This window comes from Hemitrygon akajei, chromosome 3, assembly GCF_048418815.1.
Source record: "Hemitrygon akajei chromosome 3, sHemAka1.3, whole genome shotgun sequence".
NCBI lineage: Eukaryota > Metazoa > Chordata > Chondrichthyes > Myliobatiformes > Dasyatidae > Hemitrygon > Hemitrygon akajei.
The window spans coordinates 96,399,179-96,415,604 of record NC_133126.1 but is presented as its reverse complement, the minus strand read 5'-3'; the positions used below and the strand labels follow the sequence as shown (position 1 = coordinate 96,415,604).

The 16,426-nt window shown below is 38.6% G+C and overlaps 1 protein-coding gene across 11 annotated transcripts in view; it reads left to right on the top strand.

Annotated features, from left to right (window-relative positions):
- Positions 1 to 16,426, top strand: part of LOC140725232 (RNA-binding protein 25-like) — an 84,743-nt gene that overhangs the window by 33,106 nt on the left and 35,211 nt on the right. For 9 of the 11 annotated variants that reach the window (XM_073040409.1, XM_073040404.1, XM_073040405.1 and 6 more), the window contains 5 exons: positions 338 to 385; positions 4,769 to 4,939; positions 6,839 to 6,896; positions 9,734 to 9,894; positions 13,214 to 13,390. In XM_073040409.1, the coding sequence (XP_072896510.1) occupies positions 338 to 385; positions 4,769 to 4,939; positions 6,839 to 6,896; positions 9,734 to 9,894; positions 13,214 to 13,390 (615 nt within the window). The remainder of the gene's footprint in view (positions 1 to 337; positions 386 to 4,768; positions 4,940 to 6,838; positions 6,897 to 9,733; positions 9,895 to 13,213; positions 13,391 to 16,426) is intronic. The other 2 variants (XM_073040412.1, XM_073040407.1) reach the window with 1 other exon arrangement.

The following is a 16,426-nucleotide window of genomic DNA, read 5'->3' as shown; positions in this document are numbered from 1 at the left end:
CTTGTGTAAGTGTCAACCAAAAATGTTTTTGTGAAGAATGATATTGAAGTCCAACATAAAACATTTATAAATTTTTCACAATTAAGAATATTTAATTCAAAGTAAGCCATTTTTGTTTTGCCAATAACCATCATGAGATGGTTCCAAATTCAGTGTGGGTTATCTGGGAGTTTTGCTTGGCATATTCCTTCATCTGTAAGTGCATGAAAATTAGAACCATTAAATTTAAAATTGAAGTGTCATTTTTAAGTGTCTTCCATATGTGACAAGAACTGAATCCCATGTTTATGTAAGCTGTTGTATTTATTACTGTTGTTGTCTCCCTCCCCCTTTTCAGGTCTCCTTGCTGTACACCATGAACCGTTGCCCAACAGAGGGCAAACAGGTAACCTGTTATGGGACCACTGCCAGTGGCAGAATATAACTGAACACTAAGAATTATATGAAAACAGTTCCCATATTTTCTTTTCCTGTGTCCCAAGTCTTGCCATTAATTTTCAGTGCTATCCCAGACACTCATGCTGAATTTGGTGAATTCACATGGTGGTTATGAGCATCCCATAGCATTATGCTAAATATGTTTAATCTACAAAAAAAAATTAGTGGCCTTTCTAGCTGCGTATGCTTAGGAAGTGAATGAGCGAAGCAGGGAGGGTTTAAGCATGTATGAGTGAGTTGGGTGATTACAGCAACTGTGGAAGAACAGATTTAGCAGCAGTAGTGTAATCAGTCATTGGAAAAAAAACATTGTTTTAACTTCTGAATATGACAATAGGCTGGAGAACCTGATGACACAATATTTTAAAATTACACTTAAAAGTTGAAATAATGTACATTAACTAAATCCAAATGAAACAAATGTTATTTTTAGTATTTAATTTAAGTACATTTCTCTATTTTACAATGGTAGCCATGACTTTATTTTGATTTATTGTGCAGATATAAACAGTCCTCTTAATGGGAGTGTGTAATATAATGGAAGACCTTACTAAATCCATCCCTGCATTTGCCTGATGTCCATAGCTGCGCAGTTTCTAATGGGTCATTGGCATTATAGCTAGAATTGGAAGCCTGCATGTTTAGTTCCTGATTATTTACAGACTGTGATGTTACTACCTGAGGCAGCATGACTATCTGCACTAGCAGTGAACAGCTAGTTTTGTAGAAGCATTACATGTAACACTTTTTTGCCAGAGCAGTTTGTCATCCTGATTTCTCCCTTTCCCTTATTTATGAAATATTATGTTCTTTTTGGGAATAATGTTTTATAGACACTATTGACATAAGCTGGCTGCATATTTGCATCTAGTGGAGGGAAGGGGTAGCCATTAAGCTTCTAACATATTGCACCATTTGATGAGACAGTGGCTGATGTAACCCATTTCTGTTTACCATTACTCTATATCCTTAAGTATGTTAGCAAATCTGTGTAAGTATGATCTTGTATCAAATACTGTATGTGGAAGAATCTTATGCTTCCACCACCTTAATACTTTTGAACTTTACTCTCAAAAGATGTGCCTTTAAGTTTTTGTTCTATGCTCCTGTTAATACCCTGAAAACCTATTGTTCCATAATCTGTAAAGTCAATACTTTGCATAAGCATTCTTTGTATATTAACCTTTGGAATTAAGGTATCATGCTGGTTGAGATGCACAGCTTTTTTTCTCCAAGGGGTATACCACCTTTTGGCCTTTGCTGCTGTTTCAAAGCCAAGCACAACTTAGAAGAACAGCACCTCATCTCTTATTCCAGCTCATCAACTTTCCAATCCAGATAACCTCTACTCTGCTAATGCCACACTTGCTCCCAACAACCATGCAATCTCAGTTTTGTTCTCCTCCCCCACCCGATTCTATCTACCCATCTACCACACACTGCTTGCTGGTTCCTATCTTTCCCAACTAGCTTCATCTGCCCATCATCCCTCCCTTGTCTGATTCCACTTATCAACACCTTTGTTGATCAGATTCCAAAGTCTGCAGCTTTTGCTATTGCCTTTTCTCAGTTCCTTCACCTCTGCCACATCTGTTCTCTGGTGAGGCTTTCCTTTCCAGGAAATCAGAAATGTTCTGCTTCAAAGGATAGGGTTTCCCTTCCTTCACCATTGATGCTGCCCTCACCTGCATGTCCTCCATTTCCCAGACATCTGCGCTCACCCTATCTTCTCCCCCCACCACTCTCCGCTTTTCACAGGGATTGCTCCCTTGTAACATCCTTGCCAATTTGGCCCTTCCCATTAATTTCCCCTCTGGCAAATTAACCTGCAGGTTACAGAAATACTACATCTGCTCATTCACCTCTTCCTTTGGGCCCCAAACAGTCCTTCCAGGTGAGACAACATTTCACCTGCGGATCTATTGTATTTGCTGCTCCCAAGCTAGCCTCCTCTGCGTTGGTGAGATCCAGCATAAGTTGGGGGACTGCTTTGTCAAACACCTCAGCTCCATCTGCCAAAGGTGGATTATCCCAGTGGCCAACCATTTTAATGCCTATCCCCATTCCCATTCCAACATCTTGGTCCATGGCCCCATCTTGACACAATGATGCTCAATTGCGTCAATTTTTTTCACACAAAAGTTCAGATGTGCCATACAACTCTTGTACTTCCATTCAGTTCTTGTAAAAATATGTTAATATAGACATATTTAATATAAAAACAAGATAAACATAACTTAATGAGACACTTAATATATTTTGTCATCTTTTGATTTCTTCCTTTTTCTTAATCACATAATCTTTCCGTAACTCAGACCCAGCTTCAGTTATCCTTCTATTTCAGTCTGATGTGTTTTATAGTGTCTATTAAGATCATGTCTTCTATTATGTGAGAAAGTGTTTTCACAAATAATACACAACGGTTTTCCTGACGGACCCGCTATAAATAAGAACTCATTTTCCCACTGTTCATTGAATTCATGCTTACTATCACTTTCTGCTTTTCTTTTGCTCATTTTCTTTTGCACTGTGATGGGTAACTGAATGTAAAAACAAGGCTTAATTTTTGAATAAGTACAGAGTTGCAGATGTTCACAAAGGACGAACGAAGCACAAATCCATAGCACACGAGTGTCAATTGTAAACTGAGTGCCAAAAACCTGCGATGCACTGCTGGTGCAGACGCCTGGCACCTCAGGATCAAACAAGTATCAAACGTGTATTGAACAGTTATGGAATGACTGCAGAACAAAAGTCCTTCTTTCCTAGTTTGACTCATTGAACTTTTTTTAAAAATTGAGAACAGATTAATGTGAAAGAAGACAACATTCGCCAAAAGATGTGCATGAAATAATAAAATCACTAAAAATAATTGCTAAGTTTTAGATTTATTCTCAGTATAACCCATTTCTAGCTCTAAGCTACTTGAATTCCTGTTATAGATTTTTTTTCTACAAATCTGTTTTTGCATGAGTAGGCTTACTTTTTATTATCACTGGGGTGCATTGCGCCATTTCTAATCATCCAGTGCGTCACTTTTGGCACATGAGTCACAGGTTGGCCGTCCCTGCATGAGTCACAGGTTGGCCGTCCCTGCTCCAACCTGATGGCATGAGCATCAATTTTTTTTTCCAACTTCTGTTAATTTATCCTCAATAAACAGTTTATCCTCAACTTAGCTCCTCTTCAGTTTTCCACTGTAGCTCTTCTCTCACCTCTTCACCCATCACTTTCCCCAGTACATTCATCCTTCCCTTTCTCCCATGGTCCACTCTCCTTTCCAATCAGGTTCCTTCTTCCACAGCCCTTTCACTTTCCTACCCACTAACCATTGTCTCCTGATTCCATTCCACCTTCCCCAACTGGCTACACCTGCCCAACAACGCCACATCTCTTGTTCATACTGCCTGCTCCTACCTCATTCCTTACCCTCACCTTATACGAGTTAAATCTCCTCTACCCTCTCAGCCCTGATTCAGTGTCTAAACACTGTTGATCTCTGCCTCTGTGGATAATGTCTGAACTACTGAATTCTTTTTACAGGTTACAGAATCTGCAGTTTTTTGCACCTCCAATTTGTTGTCTTTAATATTTTTTCTCAACCATTTGCCACATCGTTCCTGTGATAATTCTGTTCATAAATACTGGTTTCCTAATCTTTGCCTGTTGTCATTTAGCTCCTCTGTTTCACTTATTCACTTTGCTTGCTGCCTTCAGTTTATTTTCTCCCTTCAGATTTTGGCTTTGTCACTTCCTCTCCACTCTGCATCTTTCGTCTGCTATTATTTTATTTGTTTTCCTTTGTTTTTGTTGATATCTTCTCTGCAGCTCTGGATTGCTGAGTTGAGAAAGAAAGGAGCATCCATGCTGGTGTGCAAACAGTGGGTCTTGTGATAAAGAAAAAAGCCTGGTGTGATTGACAATAGCAGCCATTTCATAGAAACTACTTTAGCATGGCTGTGTTCTGTCATGTTTTAAAGTTAACATTAGATTAATAGAATCTATGTTTACATCGTGAACTTTATTGTTGTCAAATTGATATTTTTTGATATTTCCACCATTTTGTATAAAATTTCCTATTTACAGTATTTTGTGGTTTAGTGTAATGTTTAAATGGGAAAAAAAACAGATTATGTTAATATAACTTTGAAATTTGAACAGGAACATAATCTCACATGGACTTTAGCAAGATCAATAGCTCCATACTACTGGCATCTCTGTTTATAATGAACTCAATTAATGCTGTTGCTTTGCAAGGATACGACAGGGTCATCTATAGCACTTTTCTTATTTGAGATAACAGATTAAAACATTCCAGTGTTTTACATAGGTATTGGTGCCAACCTCTGTGCCTCTGGTTGGAAAGCATATTGGACCAAGGAAGGACCATGCTGCTCAAAGGAATCGTGAAAGTGATGAAAGCAGTGGTCCGACTACAACAGTTTTTGTAGGCAACATTTCTGAGAAAGCTTCTGATATGTTAATCAGGCAGTTACTGGCGGTAAGTTTGCATTTCATCCTTCTGTAATATATGTAACTTAATTCTAAATATTTTCCTCTTTTCCAAGTTGGTTTAATGTGATGGAGTATGATTCAACATCACAGTCTTTGGTCTAGGTAAATTATTTATTTATTATCCTAAATATTTATTGTCGGTGAGCTGTATAACAGAATATTTGTTGTTAATATGGGTGCTTTGTGAATTAGTCTGTGAATCATATAGCAGAAAGTAGTGGGCACAAAGTCTGGGCAGTATATTTCAGTGATCTCTGCCAGTCTGGCAAGTCATTATTCAAACTAAGTGAAGTGTTTGGGTGGGTGTGTGCATGTTGCAAAGATATTTCATGTTTTAAAGCAGTTTGTTTCAAACCCATACCAGGGATGTAGGTTGGAACCTGAAGAGTTAAACCATTGAAAGTAGACAATGCAAGAGATTTTTGTTTTGACATGGGTATAGAACTCAGCATCCTGGAGGACTTGCTCCAACATGTGTATATTAGCATCCAAAGAGGCATGTTCTTCTAACCAGATCAGGAAAGCCAATGTAGTAAATACATGTCATATCAAGCACATTATGCTCTGACAACCTCAATGGCTACTTCTGTGAACTTGCTTGCATTAGCTTTCTGATTAACTGAAGAAAAGTTTACTTTTATGTGCTTGCAAGATTATTGACAAATTAAGGAATTTCCCCATTCCATCTCTCCTTGCCCCCTCCTGCCTGTCTCTGGGAGTCCCTTTCTCTGGGGTTTGTAGTGCTCTGCCTGTTGCCTGTCCGCCAGCCACTTGCCTTTCTTGGGGCCAGTGCTCAACAGCTTTCTATTCCATATCATTCAGATAGGCTGACCAGATAATCTGTGCTGCTTCTAACCTGTGGGAAGAGCAGCTTGGCAAGTATCAAAGAACTTAATTGCTTCATTGTGATTGAGAAGGTAAGAAAAAGGCCTATTTTTATCAATTAACCAATAGTTGGATTGGGAGTTCAATTGGCACCAATAGAGCGACCTCACCCCCATCCCCACCTGTCTGTCCTTTTGATACAATGTGTATTCTGGGATGTTAAGCTCCCAAATAAGATCTTTTTTCAGCCGCATCTCAGTGATGCCTGCAATGTCATCCTATCATAACTGTTACTTTATTCTGTATGCTGCGTGTATTCAAACGTAATGCCTACAGTCCTGTATTCGTCACCCTTTTCGATTTTTTTTTTTCCACACTTATATACTGCAGCTCATCCCCCGACTGGAATTTATCCTATCATCTGCCTGACTTTCCTCACAGTCTCATTACACACCGCAACTACTTGTATACCAACTGCCTCACTCATCTTCAGCCCTATTACTCTGGTTACCATTCCCCTGTCATATTAGTTTAAACCCTCCCCAACAGTTCTGGCAAGGATATGCCCCATTCCTTTTTGTATAAACCTTCCCCCGAAGAGATCTCGATGATCCATCTGAAGCCCTGCTCCTTGCACCAATTCATAAGTCATGCATTCATCTGTCAAGGCATCCTGTTTAAACATCAATAAGCTCTGCTTTGGGGAATTCTGTCTACAGTTTACCTACATTATCTCCCTATAGTTCTTTTGTGTTTTAAAAAGTGGTGAAACATACAAAATTATACAATGGTTAGAACTGTACCTGGAGGTCTTCAGCAGCATCTAATGGAAATATGAGCATTTAATCCTATAGCTCTTTTCTCTGATGCTTGGTTCTCCCACCTTACTTCTTCCCCACTCGCCCATCTCAACTTTTTCAGTGCTCGTGTTCTGTTTTTTTTATGCTGGTCATCTTAAAGTGTGTCACTGTTCATCTTTAATCACATTTTATTTAAAAAAACAAACATTCAGTTGAATATACTTTGTGGCATTTATTGCAATAATTCTCCCAATTTACAGAAATGTGGCTTGGTTTTAAGTTGGAAGAGAGTACAAGGAGCTTCAGGCAAGTTGCAAGGTAAGTAGAGTTCAAAGGTTCATTTTATTATTTAAGTATGTATGGAGAATACATCTGAGATTTGTCTTCTCCAGACAGCCATAAAATGCAGAACACCATAAAAGTAGTTGAAATAAAGACATTCATCCCACCCCCTCCCTCCCCCAAAACTCCTCCCGCACACACAAACTTAACAGATCAATCACATGGAAAACATCAAACCCCAAACCCCAATCAGCCACAGAAACAATGAACACGACAAAAAATAGAACTAAAAGAGGCTAATGTGACCTGCAGTCCAATCCATAAATCTCAGAATTTCAGTAACATCTCCAAGAGCATCGGAACTCAGAGGCAGAGATTCGATCCAACATTTCACCAACTTGAATGTTTCTTATATCAGGTTTTAATTAATAGCTGTATTTTTACTATAGGAATCTATTATTTGTTTTAAAAAGTATTTCATTGAAATGTGTACTCGGACTTTAATTTCAATGTCAAATACTGTTGGTTGGATCTATTTGCCTGCTCAGAATGTCTGTCAGCAACTTGATAAGCAAAGAAAAACCTATGCCCAAGGGCAAGTTTAATAACTGGCAAGTGGAGTGGAAAATATTATCTGTAATCCTGTATTTTGTTTCTGTGTGAAAGTGCGTGGAATTTGTAAAGAAGGTATAGCATTGTTATGCTGTCCCTGCATAGTTCCCCTAGTTTTGTAGATTTCAACCCTCCCATTTACTTCAGAGTGTTAGAGCTGAAAATATGCTTATCCCTCTTTTTGCATTTCAGATCATAATTGAGAAAAGTTTTTTGAGAAACTTTTCCTCTTGTTGCTTCTTATTCTTGCTCTGGTTCCCAACTCTTGCCACTGGAATTACCGTAGATTCCGGACTACAGAGCGCACCTGATTAAAAGCCGCTGGCTCTAATTTTAGAAAAAAAATCAATTTTTTACTTGTACAGGCCGCACCGGATTTTCGGCCGCAGGTGTCCCACGTTGTAATATGAGATATTTACACAGAAAGATATTACACGTGAGGATTTTTTAACTTTTAATTAAATCCTTATGGTAACATAAACAAATACATATTGCAAATGCTTTTTTTCGAACCGTGCCTGTAACGCGGCTACTTTTAAATATACGTTGCGTATACTTTTTTACTGAACAACATTCCAATATCTCCTAACGACTGGTAAAAAATATATATACTGCAGCCTACCAGGAAAAGTTATTGATCGCCTTTAACTTAAAAGCAGCGTTTTCGCTCCGCCGCTCGCCCCCCCCGCCGTCCCGTTTATCGCAAACCGGCATTTTTCCCACAAGACGCGGCGAAACCGGGTGTGACGTCATAGCATCCCGCGATGTAGTACAGAAAACAAATATAGTTAAAACACTTCTAACTTTAACTAACAAATGAATTACTAAGCGAAAATATTATAAACTAAATAACTGCCATAAAGGCAGCACAATGCTTTTCTTCGAGTGTTTTCCATGTTGATGAGGGTGAGTACAAATGACTGATTTACAATAATTTAATTGTGAAAGTGCGCTTGATTTATCGTACAATTTCATTGGACCTCTGAACTACTCATCAATTTTATTGGTCTACTGTTACGAGGCAAAATGTTTTTGGCGGCATGAAAAAAAATAATACATTAGCCGCACCGTATTAAAGGCCGCAGAGTTCAAAGCTGTTCAAAATGTGGGGAAAAAGTAGCGGCTTAAAATCCGGAATCTACGGTATTTGTACATTATTACACTGTTAAAATTAAATGATTTTGCACATCTATATATTCTTATCAAAAGCTCATTTGCTCTAAACCTCTCTGGTTTCTGTGCTAATTGGTAGCAAAACAGGAAAATTCCTTTGCACCCTTTCTGATTGTGGTGCTCAAAAAAATTGAGCTAATGCTCTGCCCTGGAGGTCAGCAGATATTTTATGAAAATCTTAGCAGCGCCTAGAATTCCATGTAGTTTCAGTAGCTTTCTTGGATTGCCTTTTCCTTTTAGAATCAAATACGTCTTTCTGCAGCTTCATTCCACTTTGTTCTATTTAAGCTTTTTTTTTTTTCCCACCATAATAACTTGGTTCATACTTTTATCTGCCATGTGTCTAACAGCTGGAGTTTGTTACTTCAGTCATGTTTTGATTTTAACATTTGTGTTATAAAATTAGTGTTACTTTACATTAAATTAAGTGACATCTAGGTTACTCATTTTAAACCGCGTCTTGGTGTTTAATTACCAAGCCCTGTCGTTTAACAAATTAAGCAAATAATTAGTTAAATTTATATAATGGGCTTCAGATTATTGTCTTACTTGAAAGACAGTGCTTCCTACAACATACTGGAAGTGTCAGCCCAGGTTTGTATTCATGTGCTATTGGAGCTTAAACCCACAATCTTTTGGCTTGCTGCCAACAAGGAGGTGTAATATTTGGAGCAAAGATTCCAGTACTGATCCCAGGTGCAGCACCCGTATCTTCCTTCCAGTGACACAAACATTATTTCCAGTTTTGTTCCTTGCAAACAATACTCACGACGTGGACAGCAACTTGGTTGAATATTTTGTTCCACTGTATTCCATTAAATGCTGTTTGTATGACAGATAGGTTTGTAAATCAAAGATGTGCTCCAGAGATTCAGTTATTGTGGAAATGTGTTAATTGAACTTTCTTATATCAAAGGATTGCTGTTTAATCTTGATATGAAAAGTGTGTATTTCTCATTTCAATTCTGTGTGATTTCAGAAACGTGGAGGTACTGCAGATAACTGGGCAGTGAAATTATTGTGGTTTTAACAACTTAAAATCCAAATGTCATATATTGGTTGTGTTAATACATCTGTTGTTTTTCTAGCATTCGGATTTTGTGAGTATAAGGAGCCAGAATCTACTCTGCGAGCTTTAAGGTTATTGCATGAACTTCAAGTAGGAGACAAAAAGCTGCTCGTAAAAGTAGATGCAAAGACCAAAGCCCAGCTGGATGAATGGAAGGCCAAAAAGAAAGGAGTCAATGGAGTAGGTCCATTTATATTCAAAATCAGTGTTCTTTTTAAAAATGTTGTCTTGATATTTGAACTGAAAAAGTTAATGCTGTAGATATTCAACAGTTGAGTCCGTATTTGTGAGGAGAGAAATGGTGTGAATGACCTTTCATCAGAACTTTATAATTAATATTTTTTTTATAAATTTAAAGCGCGATAAGATTGGGTTCTGTGTAATTATGCATTATGGTGGTGTTAAATGAGCATTATGTATAATGCCAGATTTTACACTGTGGTTAGATTACTGGGTGAAGAACCCAGAGGCTTGAATTAACTTGCAAGGCATTTATAAATCCCAATGTGGAATTTAAATTTAGGTTAAAAATGTGGATTTGTTTATAACTGCCAGTGTATGTGCACTATATAACTGCTTATTAAAGCCACTTTTACTCACTAATGTTCCCATAGGAAAAGAAATCTGCTATAATCAGTTTGGCTTGGGAATTGTAATTCCAGGTGCAGCTCTTGCCTATATGCTGAAATGGTGTGAAAATCCACTCAGTTCAAGACAGCTGCATTCAGTCACACTAACAGAGGCCAAGATCAACCTAGGCACTGGATCTTTCAAGAATCACTAGGTTCTGGAATGGTTCCAGAAGACTGGAAAATTGCAAATGTCACTCCATTCTTAAGAAGGGAGAGGCAAAAGAAAGGAGGCTATAGGCTAATTAGTCTGACCTCAGTGGTTGGGAAGATGTTAGAGTTGATTATTAAGGATGAGGACTCTGGGTACTTGGAGGTACGTGGTAAAATAGGCCATAGTCGGCATGGTTTCCCCAAGGGAAAATCTTGCCTGACAGATCTATTGGAATTCTTTGAAGAAATAACAAGCAGGATGGACAAAGGAGAATCGGTTGATGTTGTGTACTTGGATTTTCAGAAGGCCTTTGACAAGGTGCCACACGTGAGGCTGCTTAAGCTACAAGCCCATGTTATTACAAGACAGATTCCAGCGTGCATAAAGCAGTGGATAAATGGGAGGAGGCAACGCATGGGAATAAATGGAGCCTTTTTTGGTTGGCTGCTGATGAATAGTGGTACTCCACAAGGGTCTGTGTTGGGACCGATTCTTTTTACATTATACAATGGCATGCAAAAGTTTGGGCACCCCAAGAGATTTGAGCTCTCAAGCCTTTGATTTGTCAGGCAAGATTTTCCCTTGAAGAAACCATGCCGACTATGGCCTATTTTACCACATACCTCCAAGTACCCAGAGTCCTCATCCTTAATAATCAGCTCCAACATCTTCCCAACCACTGAGGTCAGACTGTGGGCACCCCAAGAGATTTGAACTTTTACCAGGGTCTATGGCTTGTTCACAGTCATCGTTAGGAAAGGCCAGGTGATGCAAATTTCAAAGCTTTATAAATACCCTGACTCCTCAAACCTTGTCCCAACAATCAGCAGCCATGGGCTCCTCTAAGCAGCTGCCTAGCACTCTGAAAATTAAAATAAATGATGCCCACAAAGCAGGAGAAGGCTATAAGAAGATAGCAATATGTTTTCAGGTAACAATTTCCTCAGTTCGTAATGTAATTAAGAAATGGCAGTTAACAGGAACGGTGGAGCTCAAGTTGAGGTCTGGAAGACCAAGAAAACTTCCTGAGAGAACTGTTTGTAGGATTGCTAGAAAGGCAAATCAAACCCCCTGTTTGACTGCAAAAGACCTTCAGGAAGATTTAGCAGACACTGGAGAGGTGGTGCACTGTTCTACTGTGCAGTGACACCTGCACAAATATGACCTTCATGGAAGAGTTATCAGAAGAAAACCTTTCCTGCGTCCTCACCACAAAATTCAGCGTCAGAAGTTTGCGAGGGAACATCTAAACAAGCCTGATGCATTTTGGAAACAAGTCCTGTGGACTGATGAAGTTAAAATAGAACTTTTTGGCCTCAATGAGCAAAGGTATGTTTGGAGAAAAAAAGGTGTAGAATTTCATGAAAAGAGCACCTCTCCAACTGTTAAGCACGGGGGTGGATCCATCATGCTTTGGGCTTGTGTTGCAGCCAGTGGCACGGGGAACTTTTCACTGGTAGAGGGAAGAATGAATTCAATTAAATACCAGCAAATTCTGGAAGCAAACATCACACCATCTGTAAAAAAAAAAAAAAAAGCTGAAGATGAAAAGAGGATGGCTTCTACAACAGGATAATGATCCTAAACACACCTCAAAATCCACAATGGAATACCTCAAGAGGTGCAAGCTGTAGGTTCTGCCATGACCCTCACGTTCCCCTGACCTAAACATCATTGAAAATCTGTGGATAGACTCGAAAGAGCAATGCATGCAAGATGGCCCAAGAATCTCACAGAACTAGGAACTAGAAGCCTTTTGCAAGGAAGATTGGGCGAAAATCCCCCAAACAAGAATTGAAAGACTCTTAGCTGGCTACAGAAAGTGTTTACAAGCTGTGATACTTGCCAAAGGGGATGTTACTAAGTACTGACTCTGCAGGGTGTCCAAACTTTTGTTTCAGGCCCTTATCCTTTTTTGTTATTTTGAAACTGTAAAAGATGGAAATAAAAAAGTAATCTTGCTTAAAATATTAAAGAAATGTGTCATCTTTAACTTTATGCCTTTTGGAAATCAGGTCATCTTTTACTCGCTTAGCTATTCACAGTAACAGAAATTTTGACTGGGGGTGCCCAAACTTTTGCATGCCACTGTATGTCAATGATTTAGATGATGGAATTGATGCTTTGTTGCAAAGTATGCAGACAATATTAAGCTAGGTGGGGGTGTAGGTTGTCCTGTGAGGGAGCCCATTATTTATTTACTTACTGTGACAGTTCAGCGGGAGAAATTGATCCCATTTTGTCCTATTGGATTTGGCGTGTGGACTCCAAACTATTACTGGTTCAGCTTTTAGCTATATCTAAGAAACCAAATTTGTTATTTAGCCCCAGTGGGTAAAGAAATGCATTATTAAAAAGAAGTTTGTTATGAAGATAGGGGTTAAAATGATCTACCAGAAAATGTATTTAAAGAAATAAATAGGCCTATATGCCATGTCATATAGGAGTTTCACATTTGTATTGTGAAGCCTTTTGAGGAAAAGAAGTTGTATTCTCAAGTTAGTCTTACAGTTTTTCAAATCCGGGTGATCAGTTATATAGCAGGTTCATAAATAATTTCAAAAGTAAAGCAAAATCTAGTCTGTTGTATTCATATTAATGCACTCTACAAGAATGCCTAAGACGCATTTTTTCAGGTAGGAAATGCTTAATTACGTACGGCAGATTTTCAATGTAATAACGAGTCTATTATTTTAATTGTTGCTGCATTCTGAAGGATACAAAAACAGAGGATTCGTCAGATGATGTTGTGGATGAGGAAACTAAAAGGAGAGATCAGATTGTAAAAGGAGCAATAGAAGGATTAATAAGAGAATACTCCAGCGAATTAAATGCACCTTCCCAAGATCAAGATTCACATCCTAGAAAGAAGAAAAAAGAAAAGAAAGAGGAGGTATTTCAATGTAGATATATATTCTTTATTTTAAATTCTCAGTTGATGATTAGCACAAAATTAAGTTCTAAGTTCAAAAATATTGATGACTACTTGTTACAGTGGTATAAGGATATACTTTTCTTTTTTGAAGTAAGGGCAATTATATCATGGAAATATAAAAAATAGTTTCAATCAATAGATGAAATGTTGATTTATAGTTCAAATAAAAAGCTCCCTTTGAGAATTGGCATTGAATATAAATGTTGCAACTTTTTTCCAAATAATGATACTCGTAGAAAAATAGCAGTGCATTTTGTGTTAAATGATCAAAAATTGAAATATTTTTTCAGAAGAACCTGTATGTCCTTGTACTCAGTGGTAGGTTTAGCAAGGTAAATGGTATATTGGCCTGCACTGTAAGGGAATTGGAGAAAATCATAAATTACTCATAGACCTGCATCTGAAACAATGTGTGCAGAGCTAATCTCCATACCGAAGAAAGGATATACTTGTGACAAGAGTGCTAGATGGGTTCAGTGGATTGATTCCTCTCATGCTTCGAAGAACAGTAATTTTATTGGAACTTTTTTTTAAGATTTAACAGAATGATGCTTCTATTAGCTGGGGTGGGTAGACCAGGGCTATTTACAGTTTGGTTATTTTGGAGGCTGAGGTCCCACTATTCTACTTGAAGCTAATTTGAACTTTCAACTGGTTAAATTTCAAATGATAATGACATGGATATGAAAGCTTTAAGAGAGATAATGAGCAAGCTAAGGATGGAAGAAGGAAATCAAAAATATAGTTTATCTTGTGACAGCAGTGTGCATTTGAAAAGAGCTGCAAGTAATAGCCATACATAGGCTTGTCTGTGTATCGAAAACTGCAAATGAAAGGGTTAAGGAAATGAATGTTGTTAAGCTATTTTGTACTAGAGCTGCTTGAGTAAATGTGACAGCTGTGTTTACATCTATTGTTTTTCTGAGAGTTTGTGTGTTATTAGATCAAAAATGAATACATTATAAAAGTTAATATCTAAGTGGAATAAGGTCTGTAAATTATTTTTGGACATTAGAAGAGGTTAAATAATTGAATGGTGCAATAACTAACTTCATTTGGTTGGGTTGTGCAACATAGTAGGAAAATAATCTTAGTATAAGTGGTATTGCATTAGGAAGCTACGAGAGTTAACATTCAGCAAAAAGCATTGCTAAGACTTCAGGAAAGTGTTTAGATTAGATCCTGTTGGGGACATAATTCAGATGTTAATGTAAGTAATTATTCAAATCGTTAAGTCTCCGCATTATAAAAATACGTAATACAGTATTAGACTAGAGAGAATGTATGCTCATTACTCGCATGAATGGAATCTGGAAATACATATCCATCTATTAATGTTTTAACAAAACTCTCGTCCAGCAGTACCTCTTCATGTTAATTTTAATCTGACATGTTAGTAGTTAATGTAGACTGGCACTTAAATGCATTGCCAAGACTCTTGAGCAGAGTCTTTGAAACTCTTGTTGCATTTAAAAGTCCTCAGGGCACTATTTGAAGATGATCATGGGGAATTATAGCCAAGTTTTGTCCTCACTTTTAAAGAAAGATGTATTGTCATATCAGGCTTCCTTGCATTAGTGGATGCTTAGCATTGCCAAATTTCTATACCTCAAATGCACATTACTGCATTTGGCAGCCTTCTGTGAACATCTAATAACACCGCAAACCTTTTTTTTAATCATTGGATACTACAGTAACTATATTCCGCCCTTGGAAGTTTCCATGTTTTATTGTTTTACAGCACTGGGTCACAATGGATTCAATTTGGCTTTATTTGACACAGGTTCAAAGTGAAAACAAATTTCTGTAAATTGGTCTAAAATTATTACAGTTATTAAACACAATAGTTGCATAATTATTTTCCCCCTTCAAGTCACTATTTAGTTGACAACACACACAAAATGCTGGAGGAACTCAGTAGGCCAGACAGCATCTATGGAAAAAACTACAGTCTGTGTTTTGGGCCAAGACCCTTCAGCAGGACTGGAGAAAAAAAAGTTGAGTTAGAGTTGGAAGGTTGGGGGGGGTGCGCATGTGGAAGCACAAGGTGATGGGTAGAAGCTGGAGGGGGAGGGGTGAAGTTAATAGCTGGGAAGTTGATATTTGGCAGAGATACAGGGCTGGAGAAGGGGGAGTCGGATAGGAGAGGACAGAAGGCCATGGAAGAAAGAAAAGGGGGAGAAGCACCAGAGGGAGGCAATAGGCAGGCAAGGAGATAAGATGATAGAGGGAAAAGAGGATGGGGAATGGTAAAGAAGGGGGGCATTACCAGAAGTTCAAGAAATCAATGTTCATACCTTCGGGTTGGAGGCTTCCCAGGTGGAATAAAAGGAGTTGCTCCTCCAACCTTAGTGTGGCCTCATCACAACAGTAGAGGAGGCCATAGATTGACATGTCGGAATGGGAATGAGATAGTGGAACTAAAATGGGTGGCCACTGGGAGATCCAGTTTTTTCTGGTGGGCTTGGCGAAGCAGTCTCCCAATCTATGTCGGGTATCACCGATTATACAAGAGGCTGCACCAAACACAGTATATGACCCCAGCAGACTCAGGTGAAGTGTTGCCTCACCTGGAAGGACTGTTTGGAGCCCTGAATGGTAGTGAGGGAGGTGGTGTAGGGGCAGGTGTTACTTCAAAGATAAGTGCCAGGAGAGAGATCAGTGGTGAAGGACGAATGGACAAAGGAGTTGTGTAGGGAGCGATCCCTGCGGAAAGCAGAAAGTGGTGGGGAGGAGGGAGAGATGTACTTGGTAGTGGGATCCCATTGGAGATGGTGGAAGTTTTGGAGAATAATGTGCTGGATGCAGAGGCTGTTAGGGTAGTAGGTGAGGACAAGAAGTACCCTATCCATGGTGGGAAGATGGGGTAAGGGCAGATTTGTGTGAAATGGAAGAGATGCAGTTGAGAACAGCGTTTATGGTGGAAGAAGGGAAGCCCCTTTGAAGGAAGAGGGCAGCTCCTTCGTTCTGGAATGATGCATCTTTGGCAGCAAT